General features: G+C 38.5%; 1 protein-coding gene across 1 annotated transcript in view; it reads left to right on the top strand.

The window, feature by feature from the left end:
- Positions 1–4,515: 4,515 nt before the first annotated feature.
- LOC149083850 (uncharacterized) overlaps positions 4,516–15,806 on the top strand; it is a 38,287-nt gene continuing 26,996 nt past the window's right edge. Inside the window, exon 1 of the mRNA XM_089234242.1 lies at positions 4,516–4,836. Coding sequence (XP_089090368.1) covers positions 4,723–4,836 — 114 coding nt within the window. The 5' untranslated portion in view covers positions 4,516–4,722. The remainder of the gene's footprint in view (positions 4,837–15,806) is intronic.

Here is a 15,806-nt window from a genome sequence, read left to right as displayed (position 1 = left end):
ACCTGAGTTTAACGTCATTTCGAGAACACGGGGTTGCCATACCTGGCAATTCATCGCTGTACATCATTAATTCTGCAATCGCCGATGGATTTATTAATTATTTTATTCGACCTTTGCCGAATCAGAAACGTAGGCGTTGAGAAGTTCATTTTCTGAGGTGTTGTCCTCCACCTACACTGTCTTGGCGGATAAACATGGACTTGTCCCGTGTTTGCTCGACACCAGCTGTGCAAACTCAAACCGAAATATGTTCGCCATTTCACGTGTGTGTAGGCGTTGCGATTTTTTTTTTTTTTTTCTCGAAGGATGCAGGCGAATAATTTTTTACCGCTATTATTTTATTTTGCTTATTTTCGGAAACTTTTGGCTGCGACGTACGCACGCTCTAAACGTGGACGCTTCAACTCGTGTATAATACTTACGTTGTGCGCGCGTTTTCAGTGATGCTATCCAAACGTGGAAGGATTCTGGAATTTTTTAGGAAAGGTTTATAAATCCTCATTTAATTCGTCTCTAGATACGTAATTGCTCATCTGCGTAGGGAATTCGCTGCCATAACGTCAACGGGAGAAAATATTTACCTAGAAATATACAGAAAACCCGCGTTATAACGGACTGATAGGCTGTCCTTTGCAATGAAAGTCCGGTTTATAACAAATAATTCTTCTTATAGAGGTGCAATGCTACAATGTGACAGGTTGTACATCAATGAAAGTACAGTAGTTGTCTGCAAAAATTGTTTATTATCTATCAACTAAAAAACAGCATTCAGCATAGGTGGGATTGAAAAAGATGTGTACGTACATACCGTATTGATCGTAATTTTTCTGGCTATAAGTCATGAAGAGCATTCATGTTTAAGCAAAACAAAGCAACGTTCTATGTTTAATCGATTGCTTGGGAAGGCTTTTTATAAACGAATTAATATATACCTTTTTTAAATACTTAAAACAAGTTTTAAACTCGTCATAAGAAACTTTAGCAAAGCAATAAAAAAATTTTGCAATTTGTTTAGCTGTCCGTTAAAAGCGAAGTCGATTGCAGTGGAGTCCATTACATTGAGGTTCTACTGTACGCAAATATAATTACCGTATCCCCCCCCCCTCCCGCATTGGCCTGCATGCCGGTAAACAGCGAGGAAAGACAAGCATGATGTGAATATCCGTATTTTCCGGCATGCATGGAAATATGAGTCACAGATTCTGTAAAACTTTTAAATATTTTCATTCAAAAAATCCATTGAATTTGCTAAATGCATATTGTGATCCTAAACTCCCAAACCTCTCTTTTCTAGGCATGCCGAGAACAGACCAGACCAACATTGAAAAAGCTATTCCCTCGAGTTTCACGGCATGCCGGCTAATGCGGGGATTACGGAAATGAAAACCCTTCTTTTGCGGACACCGGCGGAACAAAAAAATTCGTCCGTAAAGCAGAGGTGACCGTAAAAAACGGGCTTCTTATTGAAGCTTTTAAAATAAAATTTAGTTATTATTTGGGCCGTAAAAGAGGGTGATCTCGTGCTCCGGGTGCTCGTTTAAACTGACGATTTCAATGTATAACCATGAACCAAAATAAAACTTGCTGATCATCTAATAATTAATTAAATTTATTGCTCATCATCCTCATTAGCAATGTTTTCAAGTGGAGTTAATGGAGAAATTGGTACAGGTAGTGCTGCCATCTTCAGAGGTGTCAAGAATCCTTTGCATCCTGTTTGTCACACGGTAAACTTAAAAAAAAAATTAACACAATATTAAATATTGGTGGCAAACATAAAAAATTCGCAAACAACACTATATACGCACTCAGACTCTGCTCTAAATGACATTTTATCGCATTTACACTTCCAACACACTCCAACTTACAACTCAAGTAAACTTACAACTTACAACGTAAGTAAATTGCCCATGGCGATAGATCGAAGCTGTGCTCTTATGAAAGAAAGGAAAAAGACGGTGAAATTACACACGGTTGACTTGTTCATATTTTACGGCTTTTAAAACTTATACGTAGAGCCCGGATTATGTGCACTAAAAAAGTGGCCAAATATGCACTAAAAGTGGCCAAATATGCACTAAAAACCCCAAAATATGCATAAAACTCCCAAAATATGCATAAAACTCCCAAAATATACACTAAAAATCCTGAAAATTTGAAAAATTCCGAAATATGTACTGAAAATGGGAAAATATGTGTAAAAAAAATCACTATGCAAAAAAAAGCAGATATGTTTCTAAGGCCAGTACTACACTATAAAAGTTTGATAAAATCCCTTTTATAAAACTTCAAAAGTCTGACCAATAAGGTCACAGGTTGCATTTTCTAGAATGTAGCCAATAACCTTATTGGTTAGGTTTTTCAAGTTTTATAAAAGAGATTTTATCAAACTTTTATAGTATAATACCGGCCTAAAATGTATATTTTTTTATTTTTTTTTAGTGCATATTCATTCACAAAAAAATATTCCCACATATACATACTGCATATGCAAATAACTTCTACATATTTTTCTATTTAGGCCGGGATCACACTATGAAAGTTTTATTAAAGTTCTATTATAAAATTTGCAAATTTCAACCAGTTAGCCCATCGGTTACATTCGAACGAATGCTACCAATAGGATTATTGTTTGTTTTGGTTTTTTTTTCGAGTTTTATCAAACAGCTTTTTCAAAACTTTTATAGTGTAATCCTGGCCAGTAATAGAAGAATTTCGACACAATTTCTGAAACATTGAACAGTTTTGACCTGTCTCTAGAAATAGTCTTACAACAAAATGATTGATATTTGAATAATGCAGTACTGCAAAGTTTGTAGTAGAAATATGTCTATGAATTAACTAAATCCCACCACAGATTGAGAAATAAACCTTCAAAAATATGCATTTATTCTCAAAATTCTTTGATTTTACGCATTTTAATGCATTAATGCTAAAAAAGACCAAAATATACAAATGCATATGCATTTGTATATAATCTGGGCTCTACTTATAAGCATGTTCTACCTTAAGGGATGGGATAATCCCTTAAGATTCATAATGATCTTTCTTATTGGCTAATTGATTAACTGTTATGGTAATTGTAATAAATCGGTGATCATACATAGAGATCATCCGATATAAAACCGGTAATTAAATGCATAGTATCAGATTTAGCACACAGGGTAGCAAATTAAACTGTACACGTAAATTTAACAAAAAAAAAAATTTTCAGAAAAAGCAATGAAAAATAATTTATTAGAAGCTGTGAAAAATTATTCATAGAAAAAATTATGAACTGAATAAAAATGAATAAATGAAATGAATAAATGAATAAATGAAAAAATGAATAAAAATCACCACAAAAAAATAATCCAAAAAACTATTTAAAAAAAATTGAAAACTTGAAATTGTGAAAAGTGAAATAACGAAGAACTGGAAAGTAAAAATATAAAGATTCCGAATGAAAATATTTAAAAACTAAAACCAAGAAAATCCACAAAAAAAGAAATTGAAAAGAAAAAAAATTCAAGAGAATTTGAAAAAAAAAATTGTAAAATTGTTTTAAATTGTAGAGAATTTTAAAAAGGAAAACAGAAAAGAAAATTACAAAAAATCTAAAAAACCAAAAACTGAAAGAACATTGCAGAAACTATGAAAAATTAAAAACTGGAAGAAAATTTTAAAAAGTCTAAAAAAAAATTGCAGGGAAATTTTAGAAAATCTGAAAAATTTAAAGAAGAAAATTGCAGAAAATAAAAAAAAAACCTAGAAAAAATTCGAGAAAATTGAAAAAATAATAACTGGAAGAAAATTTATGGAATTCATAATAACAAAAACTTGCAAAGACACTGTGGTAAATCGAAAAGATGAAAATTGAAAGAAAACTGCGGAAAATAAAATAAAAAAACTAAAAAAAAATTGTAGAAAATCAAAAAAAAATTGTTGAAAATCAAAAAAAAATTGTAGAAAATCAAAAAAAAAATTGTAGAAAATCAAAACTGAAAGAAAATTAAAGAAAATCGTAACAACATAAAATTGAAAGAAAATCTAGAAGATGGAAACTGTTGAAAATCGGTAAAAAATTGAAACCAGAGGAAATTGCAGAAAATCGCAAAAAATTTAAAACCAAAAGGAAATTGCAGAAAATCGTGAAAATATATGTAGAAAGTAAAAGAAAACAGAAAAAAATAGAAATTGAAAAGTAAATCTATCTATAAAATACAAAAAGATCAAAATTAATAAAAATTAAAAAAAAAATTGAAAGAAAAAATTTTTAAAAGAAAATTGAAAGAAAAAATTTTCAAAAGAAAATTATATTCGAAAAAAATACGATTATGAAAAAAAAAATTGAAAAATTCGAAAATAACCAAATAAGTAAAAAAACAGATAATCAAAAAAATATGTGGACACAAAAAAATTATGAACGTCGTTGGCGTCCTCGCTCCCTGAACCTCGCCAAATAATTGGCGCTGAATTGCAAAATTCTATTGTACGCGCGATAGCAACCCTCAGCCGCTTTGTTTTCTATTCTCTACTCATCAGTCGGCAACTGTGCGTCAACAAAATAAAACCTCTCTGTATCTTCTCCTCTTCAACAGAGTTTTTAGTTACATGAAAACATTTTTATATAGTGATATAACGCATGTTTCTACGGAAAGTGATTAGCCAATGTGTGGAACATTCCCGGATTTATCAACAATTTTCATAAATTTACCCATGCTCCAGTAATAAACACTAAGGATGCTCATGGATTCCGTGTCAGACCCGAGAAGGGCCAACTGGTTGGCCATAAGCGGGATGGCCGAGGACCTCTGCTGGCCGGAGGAAGGTGCGACGTCCAGACCCAGCTGGGAGGTAAGAAACATTAAATGTTTGCATGTTTTCTCTACCGTGTTGCTCACTGAAGGGTTCTTGAAGCTATTGCGAGTGATATTTATAGGGTAACTCGACATTTTAATCATGTAAATTTTATCATAGGTTAATTTATGATTTTGCTCAAAGCCTAATTTATTGGCCATTCATTCTTCGAATTTGCCACCTGGGCTATAGCCCGCTTAGTTCCCTAAGAGATACATACGCCTCTCTCTCTCTCTCTCTCTCTGGCATGGCCCCCACAAGGGGTGGGCTGACAAGGCTCCAGCCCTGGGGCCCGGGGTGATTTTAATCATTTTTTTGTTTTTCACGCTATAAATTCATCATAAAGGGGCCCCGTGAAAGTTTGGTCGGGGAGGGGGGGGGGCAGTAAAAGATCCCAGCCTAGGGGCCCTGCTTCAGGATGTGGGGGGCTATGCTCTCTGGGTCACTCTTTTGATCGCTCGCTCACATGCTTTCACACTCATCTAGGTGACTTAGTGTTGCTCATATGTTTTTATATTCTCTTGGTCACTCTTTTGATCCTTCATTGACCGCGTCCCTCGCTCTCTAGGTCACTCTTTCGACCATCCGCATGCTTACATACTAGGTTTTCTTTCCGTCACTCACTGAACTGCTCCCTCTAGGTCACTCTTTTGGTTATGCACATCCTCATATAATGTTTTGGTAACTCAGATGCTTGAACCAACTAGGTCACTCACTTTGTTAATAACTGAATAACTGAACTAGCCCCTCTCTCTCTCTCTCTCTCTGTGTAGGCCACTCTTTTGGCCGTGCACAAGCTTGCATACTCCCTGGGGCTCTCTTATGGTCACTTACATGTTCCTCCTTAGACCATTGTGGTCACTCTTTACACCATTCACATGCTTGCACACTCTAGGTATTCTTTTTTTGTCGCTCACTAAGAACTGGTCTTTCTCTCGCTGGGGAAGGTCTCTTCTTTTTTTCATTCTTTTGTCATGGACATGCTTGCACTTATTGTTGCACACGATAGGCCACTCATTTTGTCACTCACTGAACTGGTGCAACTCCTTTCTCTCTCCCTCTCTTGATCGTACACATGCTTGCACGCTCTCTAGGTCACTTATTTTTGTCGCTCGCGTGTTCTCACATTTTATTGGTGACTCTTTTAGTCCCTTACTGATCTGGTCCCTCTCTAGGTCACTGTTTTGATCATTGGTCACTCACACTCATGGCCCCCACATAGGGGGGCTGACAGGGTTCTAGCCCTGGAGCCCGGGACGGTTACCATCATTTTTTTTGCTTTTTCACGCTATAAATTAACTATAGAAGGGGCCCGTTGAAAGTCTGACCGAGGGGCCCGCAACCTGGGGGGCCCCGCTACAGGATGTGGGGGCCATGCTCACACGTTAACACACTCTTCCAAGTCATTCTTTCGATCGCTCACTGAACTAGTACTCCTCGCTCTCTATAAAAAAAAAGTGTGGTGGGTTTTTATTTCTTCCGCCTTTTGGCTGTGCAAATTTTGCCACACTTCTCCCATTTTAAGTCTAATTTTCTTCACCAGTCATTCCTCAAAGTGGCCGCCCCTCCGTACTTGCCCTTCCCCCCCCCCTCCTTAAATACGCCTCCTCTAACTTTCAACATAGTGATGATCAAGAGAAATTACTAGAAACAGGTGTTTGTTACAAGGTTTGCTTACTTTTGTTCAAAAGACCTAGTTTTTGGAACATCTGCTCTTGATCTGTCTCTCTTTTCTGTGTCCAGTCATGTAAAAAAAAACTATTTGTTTTTTCTTTTTTTTAACACGATTGTGTAGATCCGTCATTGAATTTGAATTGTCTTATTTCTCGGGGTGCTCTTCTCGTATGTTTATCACGTGCCTCGAGAGGATGACCCCCTTTTTCTTTCGTTGTTGTTGTTGTTGTCGTTGTGGGTGTCGCGCAATTTTGCTGAAGCACCTGCTGGTGTCGTAAAAAAAATTTATATGCATATCACACACGCGTATGTATGCTTTCTCTCGTCTTCTCCAATGGAAAACACATCAAAGAATTGTGTGGGGAGAGAGACGAAATAACAACGAAGCGCTACTTTGTATTTCGAAATTTTTCCGGCTATCGGTGCTGACGGGGACTCCCGAACAAAGTAGGCCTTGTGAAGCCTAGGCAGGGCCGCAACTAGATGGTTAGTCAGCCGGAGCAAGCATGAATCTCGGTGCCCTCTTGAAATGTTGAAGGAGAGGTTAAAGGGTGAAAACTGCATCCCCCCCCCCCACTCCCATGGTCCGGCACTCGGGCTATCAGACCGACTTGCTCCCTCCCCACTAGTTGTGGTCGAACTCTCTCACGACCTCCTACACAACCCACTAGGTATAATCTAGGAGGTCGTAACTCTTCTGGACAAAGTGGACCTTGGAAAGCCCAGGGTCTCCCTTCGTTTCCGGGCGCAACTACTGACTGAAAATATTTCAAGGAACAAAAAATAGTGATTCATTTTGAATTGGTTTTACATTTTAAGACTAAATAAAGCAATGCCTATTAATATCGCGATTCGGGACCAGTCTTTACTCAGAATCATGCTCGGAATCTCCTGGCCAAAGTAGTCCTTGGGAACCCCCCAAGTTCGTACAGAGGGTCTCAAATAGTTAACTATTTTGGCTTTGTTTTCCACGTTAAGAATAAACAAGACGATCCCTATTAACCCAGCCATTCAGGGCCGATCTTTACACAGAGCCCAGAGCCATCTTAACACATGTCACGGTGTGCAATCATGAATACATGTTCGGTGTCGATTGCCATCAAAATGGATGGTTTTGAATTTCGTGTTTCCCGAGGACTGACCAATTGCCCTCGGTCTGATTTTCGTCATTGTAGGTAACTTCAAAAATTCTCAAATGACATTTAAGTAGTCAGTAACCAAATGTGAAAATTACGTGCAATTTGGTTAAGAAATTAGAAGAGAGATCACAAAAATGTACTGTGCATGCACGCATTGGCGTACGCAAAGGGGGATTGGGGTTCTAACCCCCTCCCCCCGAGCCAAGATCATAGTGTTATTTTGCAATAAAAAACGTAACCCCCCCCCCCCACGCGCGAAAATTCTGCGTACGCCTATGGATGCACGTGCCAGAAAAAGATATAATTTTGTTAGCGTCCTCTACTGTTGACTAGAATCATTAATTTCTAAATTGAAGCATTACCTTTATAGACATATTTTTTTAATCTCTTCTTTTTTTGAACAAAATTTTGTTGTAAGTTATTATTTTGATAAAATTTATTATAATTGAGCTCGATGGTAGATGAATTTGGTTCAGTCAAATATCGGTTAATACATTTTTATTTTATTTTGTTGCGGTGAACAAGTTTCAAGTATCGATTTTATGCATGTCGAAATAATCTAGTTTCGTTTTCTAGCGTCCTCTATCTTTTATTTCAAATATCACTTCCTAATTTTACACGTATAAATTTTTGGCCAACTTTCTATTGTTTCTTTTATCCGAAAAATTAGTTTCTCGATGATTTACAAAATAATTGATTATTTCTGTAAGTTGTGCCCACTCGTAAAATAATCGGATACAGTGAAATATCGGTTAATACGACGTTTCTTCTGCCTTAAATTAAATGAGTCGGAACCATTAGAAAAACGTTTAAAAAATAGATGCCCGTTGTGTGTGTCTGCAGTGTACGCGTATTTCGTGTAGTGTTTATTTATTGTTATGTTTTGAATGCAAGAACCAGCGGAAGAGCGGGGGAAGGACAAATCTATTTCCTTAGGCATGTAAAAAATTTTGACTTGGCATAAAGTTTTTTTATACGCCTACAGCAGATTCAGTGTGCGCAGTCAATTTGTTAGTCAATTTTCGGATCCTTGTTACTTCTCCTTTTTTCCCCATAAATTATAAATGCCTCTTTTTAGTGCCTATTTAAGGATTTTAGAGCCTTTCGATTTGCCAATTTTGACCATTTTTAGTGCCTAAACTTCCGGGCTCTAATAATACAGTCGGCGCTCGATATAACGACCCCCTCCCCTCGTCCCGTCGAAAACTTACGTTATATTTGGAGGGTCGTTATATCGACAGTAAAACATATATGATAGTCGTTCTCTGAAAACATTTATGACTTGTCAAACGTTAGGTCGTTGTAATGGAAAGGTCGCTATACCGTGGGGTCGTTATAACGAGTGTCGACTGTAATATATACGGTATCGATTTGTATACCAAGTATTTTGCATTAAACATATCGGTTTATTAACGTAGGGCACACACACATGCAGATATTGTAGACAGCCGCAAAATATATGTGGTTAAATCAACATTATTACCAAAACTTTCTTAACATCTCTATCTTCTTGAAACGAAAATTTGCCTCCCTTTAAATATTATCCACCCTGTGTTTCTGCAGTTCTCTCAGCTTGACTTAAGCCAAGGATGGTGTTGAGATTGTTGGGTCCTCCGATACACATGTTGCACCTGCCTAAATACTTCCCGTGACTAGGGCCCGAAAAACAGAAAAAACAAATTTCGGCACCGGCCAGGTTTTTTAGGAATCAAGAATGAAGTTTTTGCTCAAGATTAAACAGGGCTATAGACAAATCTCAGGTGCCACGTCACCATGGTGACTAAAAAAATTGCGCCCAAAATTTTCTTCGTGTAAAAATTAAATTGCAGGCTCAGAGCAGTCCAAAATGTTTGGAATTTATAGCAGCGTATCTTTTGGCATGAAAGAGGGTCACTATGCCCTGAAAAAGTCAAAAGAAACATTATTTTGGACCTTTTTCTTCAGGTAAAAGGTTTTTTTTTGCATTGGCGGAGATACGGGGGGAGAGCGTGGGGGGGGGGCATTGCCCTCAGCGTCAAAGTGGAGTCGACTGATCAAATGTATATATATGTATATATGAAATGGCATCATCATCATCGTGCCCCCCCCCAGCCCTAATATAGGGGGTTTTAAATAATGTTTTCTCGACTTTTTCTGGCGGACTTACTGTCCCCTTCCCATTTTAAAAGACATACTGTCAAAATATCAGAACTTTTGCACAGTTCTTAAAATCCAATTAAGCAACTGGATTAAAAAAATATTAGGTGCCGATACCGATTTTCTAGTCACCATGGTGATCTGGGATTTGTCAAGCCCTGCGCGTGATTATGGTCAAAAATGTTCAAATTGAAAACCCCCTGCACAAATGCTCCTATTACCCGTGCAGAAATCAAGCCCAGTCGGTTGTGAATAGTCTGCAATGCCACACTGTCCACTGAATATCATTCAGTGGTCGACCACTGCCAATCGGATTTCTATTTCGTGCACAGGAAAACCACTCGCCAGACGACGGAGTTTATGCCTCAGTTTGACTTGAGAAATGTATGTTATGGAAGTAAACAAAAGCTGCTGACTATGACGTCAGTAGAAGTTTCCTTTTAATGTTATTTACGTAAAATATATGGTCTCACAAGACAAGGTCGAAGCTATTGGATGTAAAAAAAATGTCTTTATGTGTACCTCAAGGATACAGATTTACAAAATAAATATGGCTCTCTCTCTCTTTCTTGGGAATCAAAGGCAACTTGCACCTGGGACATTGGACATCGAATTTATTTCGCTTTTGTCTTTATTTGGCGTCATTTGGTGTCGATTCACGACCAACGCATGGAACATGAATAGAGATTTCCAAACTTTTCAGGTTAGCGTATAACAAGAATTGTGATCAAGGAATCTGCTATAAAGTTTCGAGTAACATCAACATCAAAGGCACCCATAGGCGGATCACAAATTATTAGAATTATTAGAGGAAATAATTTTTCAGAATTAATGAAAAAAAAATTCTCTCAAAATTATTGAAAGTAATTTCAGAATTGATGAAAAATATAATTTCGGAATCTAAATGGAAATTCAGATTTAATAAAAGGAGAAATTTCAGCTTCAACGAAAATTCGCCATTAATGATATTTCAGACTAAATAAAAGAAATAATTTCAGTTTGAATAAAGATTCTAAATGATGATTTCATTATCGGTATTGATGAAAGAAATGATTTCATTATCGGTATTGATGAAAGAAATGATTTCATTATCGGTATTGATGAAAGAAATGATTTCATTATCGGTATTGATGAAAGAAATGATTTCATTATCGGTATTGATGAAAGAAATGATTTCATTATCGGTATTGATGAAAGAAATGATTTCATTATCGGTATTGATGAAAGAAATGATTTCATTATCGGTATTGATGAAAGAAATGATTTCATTATCGGTATTGATGAAAGAAATTATTTCATTGGTAATTTATAAAAAATCCGCTTATATCCCGTAAGGGACAGAGCGGGGGGCCATGTTTGGTGTTATGGTAATTTATGAAAGAAATGATTTTGGAATCAATGAAAACTCAGAATTTATAAAAGTAGTAGTAATATCAGAATTGATAATTAGAGAAATTTAAAGAATTGATTTCATAATTAATGAAAAAAAATAATTTCAGAATCAATGAAAGAAGTAATATCAGAATCGGTGATTGATGAGAGAAATAAGTTCAGAGTCAATGAGAAAGAAATAATTCTAGATTTGATTATAAAATAATTTCAGAATTGATTATAAAATAATTTCAGAATTGATTATAAAATAATGTCAGAGAATTGATTATAAAATAATGTCAGGGAATTGATTATAAAATAATGTCAGGGAATTGATTATAAAATAATGTCAGGGAATTGATTATAAAATAATGTCAGGGAATTGATTATAAAATAATGTCAGGGAATTGATTATAAAATAATGTCAGGGAATTGATTATAAAATAATGTCAGGGAATTGATTATAAAATAATGTCAGGGAATTGATTATAAAATAATTTATAAATCGATGAGAGATAGTGATATCAGAATAAATAAAAGAAATTACGTATTTAGATTTGATGAGAGAAACTGCATTATCCTTGTTAAGAAACGGGGATCTAAAGCAGAGATTTCCAAACTTTGTTCTACCTCCCCCTTCAGGAATTTTTTGTCCTCATCGCCTTCCCCCAACTTAGATTTTAACCCATAGGATCCTATGTTATACCCAGGTGCGGATCTAGGGTGACGTGTTTGGGTTTATGTGATTATGACGTGTTCGTTAAATTGTACAGTATTTTACGGGACAGTTCAATTTTGCCCATATTATTCGGCTCTTGTGGGGTGGGGGCGCCGCCCCTCTGTATCCGCACCTGGTTATACTGCATACCCGGTGCTTCTACCACCTCCGGGGGGGGGGGCGACATTGCCCACTTTGTGAAACACTAGCCTGTAGAAGATTCTTTGGCCCCATCCGTTACGGCGCCGCCACTGGCCTTGAGAGAAGTATGTACCGGAATCGCGGAACATTGAACCATCTCTTTCTTTTTCTTTGCCTCTTTCCTAATTTTCGCCTCAAAAGACACACAAACGAATGGTTCTTACGTCACGTGGTTACCAGCCATCATTATGTAGGTACATAGGCCTTCTCCTAGGCAAGAAGAAGACACTGTAATACACAGTAGAATGGAAGACCTTGCTCGTGTCGTCGTCGTCGTCACTGCGCATTCTCGACAAATGACTCTCTCTCTCTCTCTTTCTGCAGCGGGGCATGAAATGGACATTTCGTAACATTATTTCTTTCACCTTTTTTTTTCTTTCTTGCACAAACATGTCCAACCACGCAACCCGGGGCTCGTAAAGAAACGAAAAGCACAGGGAAGGCTATTACTCTCTCTCTCTGTGTATGTATGTGTGTGGAATGAGAGAAAACGCTATTCAGTTCAGAAATATTTTAATAGCGTTTTTTTTCCACGGGGATGACGTTGCCCGTAACGTTCCGTGACATCTGCATGACCATGTACATAGAATGTGTTTACCTTGGATTCAGTGAAAGTGGTTGTGTGACACCAACCTCACTCATGAGCATGGCCACAACATGAAAATTGCTGACAGGGCAATTTTTTTTCTCACTCTGCTGATTTATCATGGATTGACCCGTTAGAAATCCTAGCCTCAGCGGGGGGAGATTCCTACCAAAGGTTCCCACTCAGGTCCTGTTTCTCGCATGGGTAAGCGGGGCACGTGCCCAGGGCTCATAGATTTTAGGGCTCCAAAATTGACTTTCTTTCGTATTTTGGGCGTGACCCACAGTCTTCGTACCCCTGCATAAGCCACTCACTGCCTCAAAGAACACCGTGTATAAGGAACGCCAAAAATTCGTATTTACCCAGGGCCCCGAACATACTGCGAAATTTGTCTATAACTACACTTTAAAGACCTAGAAAAAATATTGTTATAGACAGTTTATCGTTGTAGACAGTTTGAATATTTGCGTTATTTCCTATTAAATAGGAATTCCACCGGGACGAAAGAAAATATCGTTATATTATCATTACAGACAGTAGCGCTATACACAGGTTTCACTGTATAAGGAGTAGGCCCTGGCCCCACTACAGCAAGTTCCGGTTCCTGATTCAGCCGAGCAGTGTCAGATCTCCTCCTAACCAGATCAGGGCCCACCGGTCTTCGCGATAAGAGTCCGTCCCAGCGAGCAGTGTGAAACCGATAACGTTAAATGAATGATTTAATAAAATTGTCCACTTTGTCGGAGACGACAGAGCTCGGCCTAATCTCACAAATGGCATCTCTTTTGATTGATCTGGCCTCATATATATATATATATATATATATATATATATATATATATATATTTTTTTTTTTTTTTTTTTCGTGTGAACCCCCCTCCCCCCCCCCCTCTTAACCAGACCCCGCTTTAATGAAGGGAGTCGAAAAAGCTAGATCAAAGGTTTCAATACCTCTTTCAATCTCCGCATCAAGAACCATCTAAATGCATGAGCCCTCTCGGAATTGGTGTGGGGCCCACAGCATAAAGGCTTCAGGTTGGTGAGACTAAAATGTTGAAAATAATGCTCAATAGCATATGAGAATCTGGGATGGGATGGCTTATATGTTACTAATCTGCTTGACAAGCATCCGTTCACCCGGGAGCTGATGTACTGTTAAGTTGGACTAGCACCTCCTTTGTGAATGATAGGATTTTGAATACCACTCTGACGTCGCCCCAATGCTCTCTGTCTCTCTCTCTCTACTTCGGTGTCACCCAAGCGTGATGAGACATAATGACGTGGAATCGAAGCCCCCGTTATTGATTTCACTGTTTCCCAAACAACTTCTGACCGGCACTCGTGAGCCCGATAGTTTCGAGGAAACCGATACTGGGTGACAAGACTGGACACCGGTTATACAAAATGAGCTTAGTCATTGCTGTCACATTGATTTTTACGTCGCAAAGCATACCGGTTAGTCATACAAATTGGAACGTTGATCATGAGCCTCCCCCGTGTCCTGCCCGCGTGGACCCATGCGTTAGGACGACACCGGTGGAGCCCCCCCCCCTCTCCGAGAACAGGATCTTTGATAAGCATCAGAGCCGTAGTGTGCCTTCTCGGGGCATTGGGGCAGACTTTTCCTTGGAGTCCTTCTTGAAAGGCAATTATTATTGAGCAAAACGAATGTAAACTTTGTGGGGGCGGGGGGGGGGGGCTCATCCGGTTCGGGGCCCAGGGGCAGTGCCCCGGTTGCCCCCATGGAGGAAAGAATAACTTTATTATTCTTTCCTCCATGGGTTGCCCCAGCCTAGTTAAGGCCCTGATAAACATTCTTTTTAGTGAATTTATAATGTAAAAAATAGAGATTTATCCTGCACCATCAGGCTTCTTTCTCTATATGGGGGGAGGGGATGCTATGCACCCTATTGTTAATTTTTGCATTCGTCATTTTCTTTTTGCCCATAGCCTGGTTGTTATTTTTCTGCTTTTTATTTATTTTCGTATACCCATTTTACTTGGTTGCATTTGTGCTAGTTTCGATTTCACTGATAACGGTTTTATTGGTCAGTTTGTGAATGAGTTTAAACTCCCCCCGCGGACTGTCAATTCCAATGTGGTAAAATGGCCTTTCATTTTATTAGATTCTTGTCACTCTCAATCAACACTGATGAGTGATGGTCGTCGTCGTCGTCGTCAAATGAAGGCCGCCGTCTCTATAATCTTCAAGGGGTCAATCAGCCGCAGTTTCTTGGGCACCCGCTGGGAATCCGTGAGTTCGGTATTCAGGTCAAAATTGTTCGCGTATCTCACAATCAGTACCGTGCAGAGGGCCCCCCCCCCTCGAGGGGGAGGCTTGAAACGGCCTAGGTACACACACAGGTATTGTGCAGGTTCCCATCCCTTTCGTATCCCCCCCCCTCCCCGTAATGAAGAGTGAGTGAATAATGGAGCAAGGGTGTGGAAAATTCCTCACTCACTGTATTCATCCAATACAAATGGATGCACACCTCACGGTGAGTCGGAGGCTTTCACATGCATGGCCATTGAATGGAAACCCCGTTGGAATCCCTTTTTATGTATATATATATATATATATACCTGTTTCACAGGTTTCTTCACCAACTCTGTCAAGTTCGTTGTTCAAGGAATTGTGAAAGAAAAAGCCCTCGGAGACTACTTTCAAAGCATCAATCATTCAAGTCGGAAATGCCGCTCTTGAATCACGCGGTCACGACACAATGGATCCCTCATGAGTAAATTCAACTTACAGGACTGAAGGAGGGCCCAAGAGCAGATCAACTTGCCAAACTATCTTTCAACAATCTTCAAATTGTTCCACAAATTCCAAATCTGAAGCGCCCGTGATCCCGGGGGCCATAATTTCAATCCTGAGATAGGATAAAGGCGGATTTATGGTTTTTTGCTTCTTTTTTTTTTTATTCTAGTCTAATTTTCTTGACCATCCATCCATCAAATTTGACGACCTGGGCTATAGGACCTCTGTAAATACGCCTCTAGATCAGTGTTTCCAATCTTAAAGGTTCCCCCCCCCCCACAAAAGAAAGAGCTGCCCTTAGGGGTGTGTGACAGTTGCGGTCGCACCGGTCCCCCCCCCCCCCCCGTTTTGAGAAGGCCCCATAGTCACGGTAAATTATTG

Source organism: Pholcus phalangioides, unplaced genomic scaffold (genome assembly GCF_987345545.1).
Source record: "Pholcus phalangioides strain wild (caught in Gottingen) unplaced genomic scaffold, Ppha-v1.0 ptg000008l_1, whole genome shotgun sequence".
NCBI classification, from domain to species: Eukaryota; Metazoa; Arthropoda; class Arachnida; order Araneae; family Pholcidae; genus Pholcus; species Pholcus phalangioides.
The sequence above is the reverse complement of the archived record's forward strand: the minus strand, read 5'-3'. Positions and strand labels throughout refer to the sequence as shown.